Source organism: Perognathus longimembris, unplaced genomic scaffold, assembly GCF_023159225.1.
Source record: "Perognathus longimembris pacificus isolate PPM17 unplaced genomic scaffold, ASM2315922v1 HiC_scaffold_4210, whole genome shotgun sequence".
NCBI lineage: Eukaryota > Metazoa > Chordata > Mammalia > Rodentia > Heteromyidae > Perognathus > Perognathus longimembris.
This window is the reverse complement of record NW_025959503.1, coordinates 1-20,247: the sequence shown is the minus strand read 5'-3', so window position 1 is coordinate 20,247 and position 20,247 is coordinate 1. Positions and strand designations below refer to the sequence as shown.

General features: G+C 42.7%; 1 protein-coding gene across 1 annotated transcript; it reads left to right on the top strand.

Moving 5' to 3' along the window:
* Positions 1-728: 728 nt before the first annotated feature.
* LOC125344741 (testis-specific Y-encoded protein 9-like) lies at positions 729-5,578 on the top strand. The gene is made up of 7 exons (XM_048337122.1): positions 729-773; positions 1,559-1,726; positions 2,285-2,362; positions 2,485-2,596; positions 2,686-2,831; positions 2,954-3,022; positions 5,528-5,578. Exons 1-7 carry the CDS (start codon positions 729-731, stop codon positions 5,576-5,578), a joined length of 669 nt encoding a protein of 222 aa, XP_048193079.1.
* The last annotated feature ends 14,669 nt before the right edge of the window (positions 5,579-20,247 follow it).

The window sequence follows — 20,247 nt, the reverse complement described above, 5'->3', positions numbered from 1 at the left end:
TTGGGATCTGAAATGAGTCTGTATGTCACAGGATAATAGGTGCCCTTAACACACAAGGCTTTGCCCTGAGTATCAATGATGCTGAGTTAGGCCCTTCATTCAGGTTCTGATGATGTATGGTTATACAACCGGGATGCAGTCACCCAACTAAGAAGTAACAATGTATCCGCACTATTAAGTAAATGCCAATCTGTAGTCTGCTCCAGCTTTCTCCCCAGGGTCAGTGTTCCCACGTCTCGTGCCCACTCTTTCTTCCCCTTCCCTCCACTCCCTTTTCTTTCCCTGCCGTTGATTTTTCTCTTTCCTGCGTCTGTCCAGGGGTTTGAACCCAGGGCCCAGGGGTGTCCCCGCGGTCTTTGGATCAAAGCTGGTCACCTAGGGGTGTTTTGGGAGTCGTTTACTGCCGATGGTGTCAGGAGCGGACTTTGCTTTCCCGCCGGGCTTCAATCGCCCGCCATCCGGGCCAGGCTTCCGGGGTAGCTAGGATTACAGGCGGACCCACCGCACCTGGCACCCCTTCAACTTCCGCCTCTGGAGGAATGACGCGGAACTAGGTGCCATCCGTGTCTTGGCTGGGAGCCCGACCCAGGCGGAAGTAGCTAATTGCTTTCCGGTGCAGGGCGCTTGTCCCGCCCCCATCACAGTCCGTGGTTGGGCGGTTCCCCGAGGCCGAGCTGCTTTGTGGCTCTCTGCAGGAGCAAGCTTGGGGTGAGGACGAGCAGGACGACATGGCGAGTAGACAGGAATGTGGGACTCCTCCACCTGCGGAAGAGGTAATCTAGGGGGCGCTTCCTGTGGGGAGGCGGCGGGCCAGTGGTGAGAGAATATTGGCAATGGGAACGGAGGAGGGGGAGGGAGCCGAGTTCCGGGGAGGGGAGGCCTAGCCTAGAGGATAGAGGAGGACAGGGGGCAAAAGCTCGTGGCAGGCAAGAAGAGAAAGCCCTTGGCACCCAGGGTAGGGTTATGGGTGCAGAGCAGGCCAAGAAGGAAGTGACCATGCCAGGATGAGGGGGGGCATGTGCTACGAGAGAAGGGGAGTAGGCTCGTGGGGTGGAAGAGAGGGAGGTAAGCAGAACAATGGCTCACGGGGAGGGGAGATGGTTTCCCGGGATGGCACACAGGGAGGGAGAAGCAAGGGCACTGGAAAAGGAGGCAGAATAGGCAGAAGGGAAGGAGAGTGGGCAAGTCCCACGGGTAGAGGAGAGGTTGCCCTCGGGAATGGGAAAGCACAGACTGCGCGGGAAGGCAATGCACGGCAAACTGCTGCATTGCTAACGCCTTCTGAGAACTGCGTGCTGCTCATGGAGGTCCAGTTGGGCCAGGCTAAGGATCCCTGTGAAAGGTACAGGCACGTGGAGACTACATGGAGCACTGGAGAGTCGGCTGTGCTGCCACTGTTGGACAGCAAGGCTGTGGGGCCGGTGCAGCAGGAGAATAAAATGGCTGAGTAGGAGACAAAAAAGCTGGTGGGGGTGATTTAGAGGCACCTTTCAGACAATTTGTATCACAAGCACGGAGGAAGCAATGGTTAGCCAACGGTAAACCTATTTCTCAACAGCCACCACTGAAGGAATTGCAGGCTCTTCAGTTAGATCTGGGACCAGTGAATAACCAAGCCACCAAGGCTCATGAACGCCTAAAACAGAATCTGAGCAAGAGGCAAAAGACTCTCCTGGATTCCAGAAGCAGCAACATCCGGGGCATCCCTGGCTTCTGGGCCCAAACTGTATCCTTAGGCATCTTACTTGTTACTGCCTTGCAGCCTGTGTTTTCGAGTAGTGGACCTTTTATGAGGCATTTGCATGCACAGGATCTGGAACATCACACTGCTAGGGTCCCTAGAGAAGAGGACTATGGATAATGTAGGCTAGAGATTGGTATAGGCAGGAGTTGTAGGGACAATGAGTCATAGAAACAATGAGTAGCACAAGGAAGTTGCCACATAGGCTGCTAATTGGAGAAGAGTTTTGTAATGGTGCTATGGGAAAGGGGTGTGAGTTATGCCACGGTCAGAAAGAGGTGGGAAAGAAGACATTTAGACAAAGAGATTGTAAAATCTGGTCCCCATCACTCAGAGAACAGAATACAACAGAGCTCACTTCAGGTCGTCTTCAATTTGCAAATCCTAAGCTTACCTTATTATTTAGGATATTCCTTGGCCTAGAATAAGATGGAGATTGGAGTACCTAGGAAGACACTAGCCTCACACATCACTTGCTGCTTTCAATGCAAGTGGTTATACCTAGCACATCCACAGCATCTGAAGGCTCCTTGACCCAGGCAGTTTGTGAACCATCCCCAGCTGTCAGCAATGATCAGTGACCAAGATGAAGACATGCTTAGCTACATGATCAATTTGGAAGTGAGTACCCAAGGCATTTATCTTGGTGGGCTATACAGTGTCACGAACAGAACTCACTTCCAAACAGGAACTTGCCGGTTACCTGTAAAGGGCTTTTAGCTTTCTACCTTTTCTTCTGGTAGGTACAAGAACTCAGGCATCCCAAGAGTTCCTGCAAAATCACCTTTTACTTTAGAAATAACCCATACTTCCAGAATGCAGTGGTTGTTAAGGAATTCGTCGTGGATATCACTGGTAAGAATTTGCTCACAGTGTGTTTTTTGGAGTTTGTGAATTGATAATGGCCAACAGGACTTGGATTCTCTTATCATGTCTTCTTGCAGGATATAGGTTGTGCCATTCCACTCCCATTCTGTGGCGTCAGTATTATAAAATTGAAGCTGACAGTCACAGAAACCACAACAAGAGCCCAAACTTCTTCAACTGGTTTACAGACCACAATTTTGCAGGCTCAAACAGGATCACTGAGGTACTACAAAAGGCCAAAGCAAGCCATCTGTGACGTTGGTTGGTTCACTGGCTTGCTGAGTGCTGACTGTGAACCTTGAGCTAATTGCCTTACCTACTTACCTTACCTACTTACTTTACCAGATCATCAGAAAAGACCTGTGGCTCAATCCATTGCACTACTACAAGATGATGAAAGCACATGAAGAGGGGGTAAAGAAGAAGGATATATAGGTGGGTAGCTAGTACATGCTGTCCATCTTGTCAGGTACCTAAATGCTAACTTCACACCTGTACATTTGAGGCTTGTGACTAAAAGAGGATGGCCAAACGCAGTTCCTCCAGGGCCTCTGGAAGAGACAACAAATTGGAAGGACAGCTGTGCAAAACTGGTTAAGGCTGAACTAATTCTGCTGAAGCATGGGTAACGTACAGAGACACTCAGGTAGATGCCAAGCTGAATCTTTAATACCCTGTCCTTCTCAGAGTTCCAAGAGAAGTAAACCCATTTCTTACCCTCTTCCCATCTCCTAAGTTTTGGCTCTCCCAAATTTATTTCCACCATTGTCTGAATAATTTTGCTTGTGGTAAATCATGACTTGTGAGATTTCTTGTGTAATCCTCGACATGATAGTGGGGAAGGGGTGATAGAGAATGGACTTTACCTCATGGACTGGAGACTTGAGATCAGAAGATCTAGAGTTAGAAGGGAGTTATTGTGTCTTAGCCAGCATCCAGAAGTATCAAAACAACTTTATATTATATACTTGTAATCAGTATGTATTTTTCGTGTTCCTTAGGGTAATTCTGGACTTTGACTGGAAGATGATGGAGCATCCAACTTTACCTAAATTCATTGGGACATGTGTTCATCACAAGCACTACTTCAGAATTAGGAGACAAGCTAGGTCAACACAGAAAAACCCTGGAACTCACTTCAGGTACTAAGACAGGATGCAGAGGGCCAGACAGGTGATAAAATGTGAATTGATAATTCGGGACAAATCCACACGGTCATATGTGTCTGACTCTGTGCAAATATATGTAGGATTTGAATGGGAAAATAAACAACTCGGTTCTGATTGTGAGTTTGCAATGATTGTTTCTAAAAGTCAGTTGGAGAGTCTGCCTCTACAGTTTAATGAGAGGAGGGAGACATATCTCCAGCTGAAGCTCAGCATTAGAACACTTTTCCCCTTTTAGGAAAGAATTGGCAAGGTTGGTGACAGTAGTTAAGGAGGGTGGAGGTTGTTGACATTGGAGAGACATTTCAGGCTAGGCCCCGAATTCTGCCTATTGCACTTGAACCTAAAATCAACATTGCTTATGTGAAGTTATGCCAATTGCTCCACCTCAATGTTATCTGTAGAGGTTCTCCCATAGTTGGATAGTATGGTCCAGAAGCTTAGCCTCCTTCCCCACTCTCCATTCTCTCTACTGTCTGAAATACACATGTACGTCCTGAAACATTTCAGGGCTACATAGAGCACTGTCCCTGTTTCCTTCATGGCATCAACAGCCTCTGGAGTTATTCAGATCTTCAATGAAGATTTGTATTATCATTTCAGAAATAAGTAAGAACTGCAAACAATGCCTTGTATACCTGTGAGGAGTAAGAATGACCTAGGTGAGACAGGCAAGAGTGGATAGGGGAACAGGCAGTATGGGTGTAATGGCAATAAAGAGTAAGGCTATAAAGGTTTGTGTTTGTCTCTTTCCCAATACCAGTCTCCTTACTCACGCTGGCCATGCTTCCTCATGCCAGCCATGTTACATTACAGTGTCCCTGTGCTCATATCTATTCTTTCTGTCATATGGCCTGATACCTCCTGTTTCTGAGATCAACAGGCTGGTCATGTTCCACCTCTGGCTTCTTCCCCACCTCACTGTTTCATTCCTTTTTCTGTTTTCTTCCCTACTTTAGTAGTGCTGTGGCACCCTGGTGATCTCAGATGGGTGTTCAGATCAGGGGATGCTTTAGATCCGGTACCCCAACTGTTAAGGTATGAACACCAACCTCATTAGTGATGATTCACAGAGAGACCCGAGATCAGAATTTCAGTCTCCATGAGTGCTTCCAAGAGAACTTGTGAAGATTGTATCGATGGTATAAAATGCTATAGGTACATGGTGTCTACATTCTCAGACTCCCAGAAGAAACTGTAGAATAATACCAGAAACAAACTACAAGGTGAAGGAAGTAGTGATAGTAGGATCACATTCCCTACCAAACCAAATGACCTTTCAAAGCACACTTTGTGGCTGGGGAAACACTTGTTGTCCATGACAAAGAGCTGATTCTCTAGGCATCACTAATCTCTGGAAGTTTGTAACGGTGGCAAAAGGTAAATGTAGAATCATTGTCCTGGAGTGATGGACCTAATATTCTGCTTTCCAGGCTGGCAAGGTAGCAAAAGAAAATTTTCCTAGTTATTCTGAGAAAACCTGCATGCTTGGATGCAGCATTAACCTCTAGATGTGACCCTGTACAAAATTCACTCATTCCCTGAGGTTTTGCGAGCCAGTGAGGATGGCCAAGGAGATTTCCCTACTCACAGATGCTATAAGAGAGTCTGCAAATACTCTTCAGAGGAAGGATAGTATGTCAGGAGTATCGCGGGATAATTGGGAACTGTACCCTTCCCACTCTAGTGCTCTTCGGCTTTGGCTCTTATTCAGATACAGAGACATCTCTAATATACTCTCTGTTGGCCTTAGGAAGAAAATGAATCCCCTATGAATCCAGATGCTTACCAGGACTTCCTGTGATGGCTCTGCACAGGGGCGCAAAGTGTGTTCTGCTCCTACATCATGGCTGGACATATTTATCCCTGTGGGTAATACAAGGATACTGTGAAATTAGCCTAGGGTCACACTGTGCCACAGAGACATAACCTGGTCACACATTTTTAAATGTTTATTATAGCCAACATACTTAGGAACTCATGTATTGCAGTTGACACTAGCAGTGGGCAATGTGACCCCCAGACTTGACCACCTTGCTTTGATGAACTGGTGTGAATTCGTTAGGTCTTCTGGCTAAGCGTACTATTTGTCCTTGCAATTCGCCCCATAGGACACATGTGCATCCAATATATGCTCTTAATGAGGGTTTGTTGTGGCTCTTCCTTATCTGCTTTGCTAACAGAACCTTCATCACTGCACTTACTGCATATGGTAGGGGCCAGTAAGACCCACACAAGTTTTTGTTTCCATGTTTTTCTTATAATGGCCTGATCTCATCTTGCGATCTTTGGAGACACCTCATCTTCCTTGTCTCCTGCATCCTGAAGTATACATTTTGTTCTATCCAGGGCCCACACACCAGTAATTCCCAACATGGTGGCCTCCGTGTGCTTCAGGTGCAATGGGGACTTGGATGCCAGCCTTATCAGTAGACATCCTTAGGCACTCGTAAGCTGGGCATTCACTCGCTGAGTTCCGTTCAAGGATTTTCATACATAACACCTTGATTGTTCCAGCTTGGTCTCCTAAGGCTGCTCATTGGTATGGTCTTTTTGTCATTCTTTCTGCTGTGTGTCCTGTTCATGGGCTCCAACAGATCCTTTAAATTCGGCTTCAGTTGTTTTTCTGTGTGGTCAATGGCTCCTGCCTTTCTGCCTACAACACCTGTGGCTGCTGAATATGGTCACAGGAAATTAACACCACCCATGACACAGTATAAAGGCCTCTGGCATTTGTTTCATAACTTACAAAAATTCCTGGACCTAAGGGGAATCCCTGCCCTCCTTCACTGGCTTTCTTGCTTTTTGGATCATGGGATTAGCATGTGATTTAAATTTGTTCCTAGTATAGATTACTCAAACATGGATAGTTTCCTGTATACTTTCACTCCTTATTCTCTTTCTGTTAAGTGATTTCTACACATTTTCCCAGAGATATTCCAATTTATAAATACTTTTGCTGTTTGGTTTTAACCTTAGTGCCCTTGTGAAATTTCAGATCATCTACATAAACTGAATGTCCATCACAAACATCACAAAAACCTGTAGAACCAAGCATATTCCCATGCATGTATGCTCTTAAAATAATCGCACGTTCTATCCCAATTTTGCTGATGGTACACCTCAATGCAACAATAGCAATTAGCAGCAGAGTCTTTTCTCTTGTATTGTGCTCTCATTTATCTTAGCGATTTCAGATTCCCATACTAGAGTTAATATTCCCACATGACTTTATGTAAATCTTAACTATTCTCTGAGTGTGGATGTGTATGGAAAGTTATGGTGAAGATTTTTGTGCCATTTATGTGCTTTGGTAATACGCTTCCATGTCTGCAGCATATGGGACGTATTCTGAGCTCAGGTACCAAATGTTGGTTTGCAGATTTTTTGGATATTTGTATGTGTCTTTGACTTTGCTGTCAGAATATTTTTCTATGTCAAAGCACAGTATAGTGTGTAGAGTCAACCAGAAGGACACATTTTCATGGAGGTGTGTAAACCTCTCTGGTATTACCAGTGTTCTTGATGCGTGTATGACTATGCATGTTTGTGTGTATGAATGAGTGTAACAACCGAGTGATTCCTTGCAACTACAGTAGTGAAGAATGTTAGCCAAACACTCATCAAATGTTGCACATGGGCCTGCCACTGCTATTGCCTCATTCTCACTAGACAAGACAAAGAAATTTCATCATGAGAGAGAAACAATGTTTCAAGGTTGTAAGTGTCTACAGATTATCTGAATTCATATCTGGAATAACTGGAATAATCCCCCTCAATCTTTTCAGAATACCAAACATGAATGCAATAACTTAATATGTGTCTGCAAAACCAACTGAGAAAGGTTATATGATGAATGAAAACTCCTTGTCTGGTCAAGAGGAACCAATTATTGTCCTGCTGCTGACTTCAGTCATGTTGTTGAAGAGTGGGATGCATAGACCAGGCCATGGTTCATTGTCCTCGCTGTTTATAGGTCTGTGGTGAAAAAGAACATCCTAAAGGGATAATGGAGAAGCCATTGGTCAAGATAAGATATTCATGTGGCCTTCAAGGACAAAATATTAGGAGATATATACACAGAAAGAGAGAGAGAGAAAGAGAGAGAGAGGAGATAAATGTGTGTTTCTATGTGGCTAGTCAAGAACATAAAATCTCCTCGTGGGCATATCTCCAGTCACAAAATTCTTTCCGTTAGGCCTAAACTTCTAGTTTCTACCACTTCCTACTAGTAGAGTACTTTGAGTTATAAATGTATGGAAAGTACAAATTCATATAGGAAATTGGGCTCTCATGCTTCATCATGAAGGTGAGATGAAGAGACATGAATTGGTAGGCAAAGGCAGGCACCAGTAGTGGTCAACAGGAAGAATGAGTAAAGCAAAACAAAGAAGGCCAGTTGAAAAGAAAGAGAAACATGGAAATTGACTTAGAGAGCACAGGGAAGCTGAAAGCAGAAGACAATAAATGCACTAAAACCAAATAGCACATAACAAAGAAGACAACACAAAACAGAAACCAGATGTTCAGCCATAATTTTAATTTCTCCCATGTAATCATTAGCAATAACACCTGGATAAACAACCATGCCTTTCATAGTCCAGCTGGACCTGCTCAACACCAACCCTACTGTCCCATGAGGCAAAGGCTTGACAAACTATCATTTAGCCCCTGTCTGATCTTAAATAACTTATCTGTCCTTACCCCAGAAGTAGGAAGCTTCCTCCAGGCTTTAGTTGCACATTCATTAATTTGTCCATAAGCAATTTCTGGGCAATTAATTTGTTGTTGAACATCAGAATATCTACCTGCAACCACCAGCATGTCATAGGCTAGAGATATGTTGCTGCGGTTATTGTATTTTGCCACCTCATCAGACCTTTCCATCCATTCTGCAGTCTATAACAAATAATATCCCCCATTGAGGCAAGCCTGAGCAATTGTCTTCCAATCCTCTGGGCACAATATCTGGTGAGCCAAACTATCAATCAAGGATAACGTGAAAGGAGCAGTTGCCCCATATATCATAGTAGAACTCATAATTTCTTTCAATTCCTTAAAACGTGAAATACCATATTACCGGTTGCTTTGTTTTCTAAGACAGGAAAAAGTTGGAAATACCCTCCCTTTTCTCCGTTGCAGTCAATATAGCCTTTTGACCTGCAGACATAGGTGGAGGAGTCTGAATTAGGAGCAGTGGGCATTTACCTTCCCCATTTATCACAGGGCTGGGCATGGCTCGGTGCCCTGGAGGGTCTTTGTCTTTGTTACACAGAGTGTCAAAAGACTAACACTGAATTTTTATACTTCTAACACTCTCACACTCTGATGGACAGCCCTGTTCCACTGCAATTGATACACAGATTTGCTTATTGTTCTTCTCACACAATAATTTTATAGAAACAATTTCAATCTGGTGATCAGTATCCAGACTCTTTCTAATCATTTTCCAAACAGAAAATGTCAATGTTTTCCTCTAATTTTTATGTTTCTTTTTAATTCTCGGGTAAACTTTTGCCATACCCCAAGTCCACTGTTCCTTCCTCCAGGAACCAGGGGCAGAGATTCTGTACAACTTCCTCTAGCCCCTTTGAACTAATCTTACAGCTCTTTTTCCTCAGGATGGTCCTATGTGCCCTCAGAAACACTCGTGTTTCGCACTCATTTTACATCTCCTTCCTTTTTCCTTTTACTTATTCTTTTTCTCTTTCTATTTCCTTCACTTCAGCCCCCCCACCCCCACCACCGCTACTACACTTCTTGGTCCCTTTACCTGCTTGCTTCTCTGTGCGAGAAGTCCTTGCGATGATTTCCTCTGGTCCTTGTTCGGGCAACAGTTGCCGGGCGTCAGCCACAGCTTAAGCAAGGATTCCAAGTGGCAAGGGGATTGATGATGAAGGAGACACAGAGAGGCTGATGACACAACTCTGTTTATATCAGCAAACCCTTTAGTTTCATACATCTTCTATATTTCTCATAAGTTTGCATAAGTGTCTTATATTTTGCAGGTGGTGGGTCTGCTGTCACCCTCCATCCAAGCTAGTTTAGGTACTTGCTGTGGTTTTCAGGTAGGAGTTGGTTGTTCTCTGTAACTGGGTGTTGCTAGTCAGTCTGTCTGGGAACCGTGCTTTCTCCCAGTCTGTTTGCAGAGGTGCGTTTTCGGCTCACTAGGAGCTTCTCTCTGCTTTTTATTTTATTTTTATCTTTTAGAAACTCCTACATCCACCTAAGCTGCAGATCTGCAGGGGGGCAGGCCTACCTCTTGCTGTGTTTTTCATCCCAGTTATGATCTACCAGCTCACCAGTGTAAGACTGCCTGGCAAAATAACTGAAACAACAGCAATAAAGCTCAACACAAACTCACAACAGAGGAAGTTGACAGGGGAATGGCTCCAGAGCAGACATTCCTGCTCATGTCCACAAGATTGCAGTGGCAGAGTTTGTTTCCCAGAGTGCTAAGCTATTGCTAGGAAGTTATGACCTCGTTTTCCACTGGGTGACACAAGAGAGCCACAGAAATTAGCAATGCTTTTGCTGTGGTTTATGGTTGTTTTGTCCCTGAGACTCATTTCAGGGTAAGCACCAAAAACAAGCCATAAGGAGAACTGTGGCTCAAGTGGGAGAGCATTAGCCTTGAGCACAAAAGTTCAGAAACAGCACACAGATGTTGAATTCAAGCCCCAAGTCTGCCATATGTACCCAAAAAAAGATCACAAATAAATATCAGGATGCATTTTAGTGGATAGAAAATGGCATGGTGATTTTTACAAATTTATTAACTGCTACTTTATACAAAATTTCTTTAAACTCAGTGCCTCTGGATAAGCATCTTGATAACTACATCCTTTAGGATGCAGTTTGAAATTTTAAACATGTGTGATCTCCAGTTTTTCTAACTGTCTCTAACCAGGACACATACTTACAACAAAATACTCTATCTCCTCCATTAACTTAACAAGTGTAGCCAAGAACCACGAGGATATGAACAAGGCTGAGAAAAAGCAAATTTTCAAGTATTGTTTGTAAGCATCATAAATACGTGAGTCATATGCCACCATACCACTGTATGAGTCAATGTCTCACAAACCTTTTCCCAGGTTATCTTCCATTTTTTTCTTGATCAAAACGGAGTTGTGGGGACTGGGGATATGGCCTGGTGGCAAGAGTGTTTGCCTTGTATACATGAGGCCTTGGGGTCGATTCCTCAGCACCACATATACAGAAAATGGCCAGAAGGGGCGCTATGGCTCAATTGGCAGAGTGCTATCCTTGAGCAAAAAGAAGCCAGGGGCAGTGCTCAGGCCCTGCGTTCACGGCCTATTACTGGCCAAAAAAAAAAAAAAAACCAAAATGGAGTTGTGCTCACACTAGCAGTTATAGAACGCATGTTTCTTGTATAATATTTGCAAGTTTGATCAGGATTTTGAAATGAAAAGTACACCATAAATTTATTTCATTTAATACGTTAGCTGATTTAGAGAAGACCTTTAGATAAAACATTTAGTAATAGTAGTAAAGCCAGCACCTCTCAAAGAATATTTGATCAATAGATCATCAACCATTGTTTGATCAAATCAAGGCCAAATTTCCTCGGTAAGGGATCACCTTGTCACATCCCTGATCTCAGTCAATATCCATCCTATCCATATCAACTAGCTCCGAAAGGATAAATTGTTGGGGATTCATTTTGGCCTTAAGGGGGAAGGGCGAGGAGAACGCTCCCGAGACGCCGCCTTCCTCCAGCCCTGGGACAGTGTGGAAGTGAGCCACACCTATCTCCTTCTGGGTCCGGAACTAGAATGGGTAGCTTTGAGACCATCCCCCACCTCGTGCCAGTGAGCACGTGTGCTCTCCTTTTGCGTGCTTTGCTCAGAGGGCAGTACTATGGGAAGTGACGCTAGTCCATGAGGGAGGTCCTTGGGAGCTGCCCTTGGATGGACAAGCTCGCCATCCTATCGCCAGCTCAGGCTCAATCCTTGTCATCACTACTATATTACTGTGAGCCCCTCCTGATTAAATTGGATTGCTCTCTGAAGCGTCTCCGAGGTCCGTCTGCACCTGGCTTCCTTGGTGGGTAAGGAGGGAGGAAAAGGGGATATCGTTCAGCCACATGCACCTTAGTCTAGCCCGTATCCCTTTGCTCCACCTTGGCTGCCCGCTGGTCAGGTGCCCAGAGGAGAGAGTGAAAAGGGGAGCACTGATAAGGGAGCAAGCTCCCCACACCAGGGGAGGTAAATCTAGTGCAGCAACAAATGACAGCTTTTGTAGCTGAAGCATATACTCATTGTCATCTAGCAGGAAAGAACTGCAGTTGAGATCTCAGCCAATATATTTGATTATATGGCACCCGTGCTAGGAACTACGCCATACTCTCCGATGGTTACCATTCAATATTGTGTAATTTTGCTATTTCACACTCTAAACCTAAATCAATGAATCTTCAAAGAAATACACAAACATCCCACATACATATACACACTATTTTGTTAACCAGTGCCTTGATCTATGTAAATTCAATAATCATCCTTTGTTGTTGTTGTTTTTCAAATTTTTATTATCAAAATGATATATAGAGTGGTTACAGTTTCATAAGTTAGGCATTGGATACATTTCTTGTACTGTTTGTTACCTTGGCCCTCATACTTTCCCCCTTTCTCCTTTCCCTCCCCCCCCCAATGAGGTGATCAGTTCACTTACACCAAACAGTTTGCCAAGTATTGCTTTTGCAGTTGTTTGATTTTTTTTTACCCTGTGTCTCTCAATTTTGGTATTCCTTTCCAATTTCCTAGTTCTAATGCCAGTATACGTGGTTTCCATTGTACTCAGATAAGATTACAGAGATACTGTAGGTACAACCAAAGGAACGTGATACAAGAACATCATCAATAATCAAAGGTACATATACAGATGGGACGTTGAAAGTAGTTACAACTGTGATATAACAATCGTTTCCGTAAGATGGAGTTCAATTCACTTAGCATCATCTTATGTGTTCATAAGGGTATAGCTATTGGGCTCTTGTGATCCTCTGCTATGACTTGCCTAAACCTGTACTAATTATTCCCAATAAGGGAGACCATAGAGTCCATGTTTCTTAAGGTCTGGCTCACTTCACTTAGTATAATTGTTTTTCCAAGTCCTTCCATTTCCTTACAAATGGGACAATGTCATTCTTTCTGATACAGGCATACAATTCCATTGCGTATATGTACCACATTTTCCTGATCCATTCGTCTACTGAGGGGCATCTGGGTTGGTTCCAGATTCTAGCTATGACAAATTGCGCTGTGATGAACATTGTTGTGCTGGTGGCCTTAATGTGATTTTGTTTGGTTTTTGGGGCTGCTGGGTCATGGGGGAGCTCTATATTTCGCCTTCTGAGGAATCTCCATACTTCTTGCCAGAGTGGCTGACCCAGTTTACATTCCCACCAACAATGAAGTAGGCTTCCCTTTTGGCCACATCCCCTCCAACAATTGTTATTGTTAGTTTTCTTGATATATAACATTCTTACTGGGGTGAGATGGAATCTCTATGTTGCTTTGATTTGCATTTCTTTTATGGCCAGTGATGTAGAGCACTTTTGCATATGTCTCTTGGCCATTCTCAAATCCTCATCAGAGAAGCCTCTTTGTAAATCTTTAACCCACTTGATGAGGGGGCTATTGGTTCTTTGCGGTTTTGTTTTGGAGGAAGGTAATTTTTTTAGTTCTGCATTTATTTGAGATATGAGGCCTTTGTCTGTTAAATGGCCGGTAAAGATCTTCTCCCAGTCTGTGGGCTTTCTGTTTATCTTGCGAGCTATGAACTTTGCCGTGCAGAAGCTCTGCAGTTTGATGCAGTCTCATTTGCCCAACCTTTCTTTGATTTGTAGCCTTTCTGGGTCTTTGTAAAGGAAGTACCGTCCTGCGCCAAGGAGCCCAAGTGTTTCTCCTAGTCCTTCCTTTAGTGTTTTCCGGGTGTTTGATTTGTTTCGACGTCTTTAATCCATTTAGAATTGATTTTGGTGCAGGGTGATATATAAGGATCTAGTTTTAGTTTGTTGTATGTGTTGAGCCAGTTTTGCCAGCACCATTTGTTAAAGAGGCTATCTTTCTTCCAAACTATTGTTTTAGCCCCTTTATCAAAGATTAAGTAGGCATAGTTCTGTGGGTTCATTTCTGGGTATTCAATTCTGTTCCATTGGTCTTCAGGGCAATTCGGTGCCAATACCAAGCTTTTTTTTATTACTATAGCTTTATAATACAGCTTGAAGTTGGGTATTGTAATTCCTCCAGCACTGTTCTTTCTGCTTAGGATTTTTTTTTTTTTTGCTATTGTTGGTCTTTTATGGTTCCATATGAATTTCTGGATTGCTTCCTCTATTTCATTAAAAAGTGGTGTTGGGATATTAATGGGTATTGCCTTGAATTTGTAGATAGCCTTTGGCAATATTGCCATTTTCATTATATTAATCCTCCCAATCCAGGAGCATGGGAGGTTTTTCCATTTCCTTAGTTCGGACGTAATTTCGTTTTTCAAGCTTTTAAAATTCTCCTCAAAGAGGTCTTTCACTTCTTTGGTTAACGTTATTTCTAGGTATTTTTTGTTTTGGGGGGCTATTGCAATAGGAGTTGCTTTCCTGATTTCCGCCTAGGTTTTCAGGTCATTAGCACAGAGAAAGGCCGTTGATTCCTGAGGATTTATTTTATACCCTGCAACTCTGCCAAAGTTTTGGATCAGCTCTAGTAGCTTGGGGGTAGAATCTATGGGATTCTTTAGGTATAGGATCATGGATCATATCATCTGCGAAGAGAGAAGGTTTAACTTCATCTTTTCCTTTGTGGATCCCCTTTATATTTCCTTCTTGCCTAATGGTAGATATTTTGAATGGTTATATCTTCCTGTAGGAGATATCCCTTTACTAGTATGTAGTAACCTTCTTTGTCTCTTCTTACCTTTTTTAATTTGAAATCAATTTTCTCTGATACTAGGATTGCAACTCCAGCCTGCTTATGGGGGCCATTTGCTTGATAGATTAGTTTCCAGCCTTTCACTCTTAGAAGATGTTTACTTTTGCTGGATAGATGTGTCTCTTGGAGGCAGCACAAAGATGGATCTTGATTTTTGATCCAACTTATGAGCCTATGTTGTTTGATTGGAGGATAAAGTCCATTAATGTTGAGAGTTAGAATTGGAGATGATCGTTTGTTCCTTTCATTGTCACTATCTTGTTAAAAGCTGTGTCTTCCCATTTCTTGATCTGATGTTTACTATTTAGGGTGCATTTCTCTGTCTGTATTGGGATCTTGATTATTTTCCCCGTATAGTACATCTTTAAGGATTTTTTGCAAAGCTCGTTTGGTGGAGATATATTGTTTCAGTTTTTCCTTACTATGGAAGACTTTTATTTGACCTTCGGCTATGAATGAGAATTTGGCTGGGTACAGTATCCTTGGTCGGTGGTTATTTTTATTTTGTGTTTGGTAGACCTCATTCCAGGCTCTCCTTGTTTTCATGGTCTCTGCTGAGAAGCCTGGGGTAATTCTGATTGCTTTTCATTTATATGTGATTGTTTTCGTCTCCCTAACAGCTTTAAGGATTCTTTCCTTTGACTCTACTGATCCTGTTTTGATCACAATGTGTCGGTGGGATGTCGTATTCTGGTCCGCTCGGTTTGGGGTTCTAAATGCTTCTTGTGTCTGTATAGGCCTTTCCTTCTTGATATTTGGGAAGTTTTCAGCTAATATTCTGTTAAATAGGTTGCCTATCCCACTAACTTCTTTCTCCAAGTTTTCCCCAATACCTACTATCCTTAAATTGGGCTTCCTGATCGTGTCTTCAATCTCCTGCAGTGATCTGTAGTGATCTGTTTTGTTGATTGGACTAGACTTGTATTGATTTTTGATCTTTCTCCATAGATTCTAGGGAATCTTCAGCTCCTGAGATTTGATCCTCTGCTTTGGTTATTCGGGACTCTAGGCTAGCCACTTGATTTCGAATCTCTTTTTGTTCTGACTGGTCTTTCCTGATAATTTCCATGTCATTTCTTAGGCCCAGTATGGACTTCTTTACTTCATTAACTTCATTAATTTGGTTTTAGTGTTGTCTCTCACATCTTTAAGATGGGTAGCTCTTGAAGTTCATTTATCTTTCTGTTTGCGGATACTATGACATTCTCCATTTATTTTTGCTTTGCCTCCTCATGCTCTAGAATAATTGACTGAAGAGATTCAAACTTTTCATTTATCATGTTTATCAGTAGACTTTGTAGAGAATTTTGGGGGTTCTCTTCTATGTCTTTAATTGACTGCTCTGCTTCCTGCTTGCTTTGAGTGGGGGCTAAGACTTCATTGTTTGCCATTTTTCTTGTGTTCCTTCTGCCCAATTGGATTGGGAATGCCAGCCTACCGGCAACTGTGAGCACCGTTTAAGACCCAAGCAGACCTTACCAGGCACGGTTGTGTAAATCTTTGAAGTTCACAATTAAATACACATACCTTTCAAACCTGTGTATAAAATTAGATTAGGCATTCCTAAAGACTACAATTTCAATATAACAACCAATCCTGAGCCCTGTATTCAGTAGTTACTTATTTACTGTTACAACCCTATGAGCAATTCTTGTTCTTATATGAAGTTCCTTTTGTACTGGCTTTCTCTATGAACCACTTTGTTTCACTCGAATTAAGCAGGGATACCCTCGATCCAATAACCAGGCGTCAATGGGATCTGGAGGACCTAGTATTAAGTCAGGAGGGTAAGTTAGAGGTAATAAAGAAACTAGAGTAAAATGTATGGGGGGGTGATGATTTTGGTTTAGTTTAAGTGATGTGGAAATGTGGAGGAGAGTAGAATCAGTAGAAACAACAAGGTTAAAATGGTAGACAGGGGAGAATTAGCAGTAAAGAGTGGAGATGTTATTCATAGGAAAGTAATTTTTAAAGAAAGAGAATACATACAGAGAAATAAAGAGAGAACACTGGAAGACAGATGCACATAACTGAGAAAAGTTATTTAAAAAATAAAATAAAAAGGAAAACCAGAAAAAGAAAGAAGAAAAAAATGATCAACTACAACAACACCAACAAAATGATAGAAGCAACAGGTGAAAATGAGAAACAAAAACAAACCAATGATGTTTCAGAAATGTAAATATAAGAAAAAAAATAAAAATGAAAGCCTACAAATCTTTTAGGACAAAAAACAAGTGTTCCTTGTTTGGATGGACTTTCTACTGCCTTTGGTTTCCTTGAGATGGTCTGCAGTCTCTTTTGCCACTTGGCTGGTTTGACATGCCTTCAGTTTTTAGGGGTGGATCTTTTCTGACCCTCCTCCCCTGTTGGTGCAATCTTGGGTCTCTGTGGTTCCCACAGGTTGCAGATAAATCTTGAGCGTGCTCTGTAGGTGGGGATGTGAGCGGTCTCGGAAGCCTTGGCTCCTCCTGTCTGCTGTGGGGCCACTGCCTTTAGTGCCTGGCTTTGAATAGGCTATGGACTCAGCAGGGCGGGGCGACTCTGGCCTGGTTTACTGGGCTGAGTCTTGGGGAGGTTCCACCATCCTGGGTGGGGCAGCCTTCTGGGCAGAGCTGGTTATGGAATTCAGCTCTGTTTCGGGCTGGGAATGGGCATCTAAATGGGACCGATTATCTGTCTCGGGAAGTTAGTTCTCCCATTTGGCAGATCCATGCCGCCGATAGCTGCTTGCCGATTTTGCTTTTGAATTTAGGAATTCCGGTGAGCAGGGCAGGCACCTCTAGCCGGGCCGAGGCCCAGGACATGCCTCTCACCGGGGCAGGGGGCATTGTCCTGGGCGGAGCTGGCTCTCACTAATTGGTCCCTCTTGCCCTTCTCAAAGATGGCTGCTTTTTCCTCGCTTTCCCCAGGCAGGCTCTAGCTCCAGTCTGGTCTGACGCTTTGCCAGTGTCAAAGATGGTGCTTTGCTCTCGAAGAGCTGCTCTTTGGGCGCGAGGGAGCCTGTCTTTCGTGGGAGTACTCACACTGTCTCTGAGATTTCAGCCCGTCTGTGCTCAGCCTGCGATCTGTATGTATGGTGCCCCCTGGAGAATTTCTCCCTGGTCTCCATTGAGCTGCGCGGGGTGCGCAGCGTGGTGCCGGTGCCCGCACTATTGTGGCATTGGGACTCCGCCCAGAGCTCCAATCTGTGATTTCAGACCAGCTAAGTTGATTTTTTCCTTCCTGGCTGGAATCCCTGTATTGTTAGAAGTTATTTGAGCTATCTATCTAGCGGTAAAAGTTTCTCTGGGGTGGGAAAACTGCGCTGTTTGAAGGAGCTTAGCTAGGGCACTGTTGCTTCTCCGCCATCTTCTCCCAATCTCACATTGGAACTTTGATTACTCATTAACTCTGCCATTTTGTCAACTCCTCCAATATGCTTACAAGTATCAAGTGCCTACTTCCTGGTCTCCTTTTCATCTCAGTGCCAGAGTTTCATAAAACAAAAACTATATATAGTGTAAGTACATTATGCACATTTATGTCTTCTTAACTTTAGTAATGCAACTAATATGGCCCTCATTATTTGAACATTGGCTTTTTAAAAATAAAAATTTATTATTTTTTTATTGTCAAACAGAAGTACAGAGAGGTTTCGGTTTCATATGTTAGGCATTGGATACATTTCTTTTTTTAAAAAAGAATAAGGAAAAGATTTAACAGTGATCAATGTAATGCAACCACCTCACACCTATATGTTAAAATATCTTATGTTAGGGATTGCCTCAGAAAACTTAAATTACGGTCAATTATTTATCAAGATTTCTCATGTCAAGTTAGAGGGATAGATTCATATTCAGGTTTTGCAGCTATTGACTGTAAAATTGCTATTTATTTTTATACTTTTTAGGATGAAAGTTATATAGTTGATAAAAAGAATGTTCATCCAGTGTGTACATAAATAAACGTTGCTATGTAAATATTCATAACAACCTGTATTCTCTAATTCCATGTGCAAATTTATGTCACCTTTAAATTGAATAAAAAGGAACATTTAGATAATTAGAACACAAAGATTCTGAGAAAAAAATTTTCTTTAACTAACACATCCTTGATGATTACATGGCAAGTAATAGAGACAAAATTTCATTTATAAGATTTGAATGATTGCCCTAATAGTAAACATTTCTGTGCTTTATTCATACATTTCATTTGACCGCAAAAAATGTCAATGATGGGGCCAGTCTAAAAGCCCAGGTGACTCTATCTTGACCCCAACTTAGAATGAACTCGGAGTGACCCTGGCTGATGTCGTTTTGCTGGAATTCATCACAAACCAGAAAACCAAGCACGAGGAACTGTCTGAATTGGGAATGACAATCATTTCCCGACACCTGGGCTGGCTCTTCGCTGCAGAGTAACAATAGGTAATTTCTAAACTAATTAACAGTCAACTAAGTGACAGCAAACAGAGCCTTGGTGAAATTCTCCTAGTATGAGCCAATTGTGACCAAAGGTCAGGCCTAGCCCTGTGCTTTGTGGGATTTCCCTATAAAATTAGCCTGTAAGAGATTGGGTCAGCACGCTACTACTCAGGAGTAGCCCTGGCCGGCCTATCAGTTGTTTCTTGATGCTTGGCACAAAATAAAGCTTTACTTCACTTTTCCATTTATTCAGACTCGTTCCTTTGTTCACCGGCTTAACAGTTAATATGTTGGTTAAAATAATTCAGCATTTTTCTACTACAGAGAAATATTCAAAACTGGTTTGAAAAATAAAAAGTCAATGTTTCCCTTGAAATCAGCTGACTGTGTGAGAAAAATCAGAACCATCAGAGATTGTGTTCAGAGGGGACAGGGTCTGCGGGAGGCATGAAATGGGGGAAACCCAAAGTTGGCAACATGGGATGTGAACTGCCTTCACCTTAGGCCAGTGTGCTGGGTAAATGTCATAGTTCTCTGCATGGAGGCTGGATGCAGCCAAAATGTAATCCACATAAAGGTTACTGTCATCATCCTGTTGGCAGTGGAAGAGTCAGAGGAGGAAGACTTCTCTTGGGAAGAAACCTGTTGCCCACCCAAATTATATGCAAACACACTGAAAAACTAGACTTCACCACAGGCCTCAAATCTTGAAAAAAGCCCAGCGTTTTACCACCTTCCTGCTCATTTCAAGTTCTTCAAAGTAATTATGGTACATTTTGCACCCAGGGAGCATAACTGGACTTGGAAGGGTCACCATGAGCTTTTCATATACCACTTATTTCCATAACACGGAGTTCATTTCATTTAACATTATCTTATGCATTCATAGGGCATAGCTATTGTGCTGTGTGCTCTTCTGTTATGTCTATCACATATATACAAATCATTCCCTATGAGGGAAACCATAGGGTTTATGTTTCTTTAGGTCTGGGTTAGTTCACTTAGTATGATTTTTTTCTAAGTCCTTCCAGTTCCATATGAGTGCAGCAATATCATTATTTCTGATAGATGCATAGAATTCCATTGTGTATATGCACCACAATTCCTTGATCACA

What these genes read in the sequence shown, in the direction of transcription:
- LOC125344741 (XM_048337122.1), top strand. Translation starts at nt 729, where the DNA reads ATGGCGAGTAGACAGGAATGTGGGACTCCTCCACCTGCGGAAGAG. An exon ending in GCTACATGATCAATTTGGAA is followed by an intron (nt 2,363 to 2,484) that starts GTGAGTACCCAA and finishes TTCTTCTGGTAG; the next exon opens with GTACAAGAACTCAGGCATCC. An exon ending in GCTCAAACAGGATCACTGAG is followed by an intron (nt 2,832 to 2,953) that starts GTACTACAAAAG and finishes TTACTTTACCAG; the next exon opens with ATCATCAGAAAAGACCTGTG.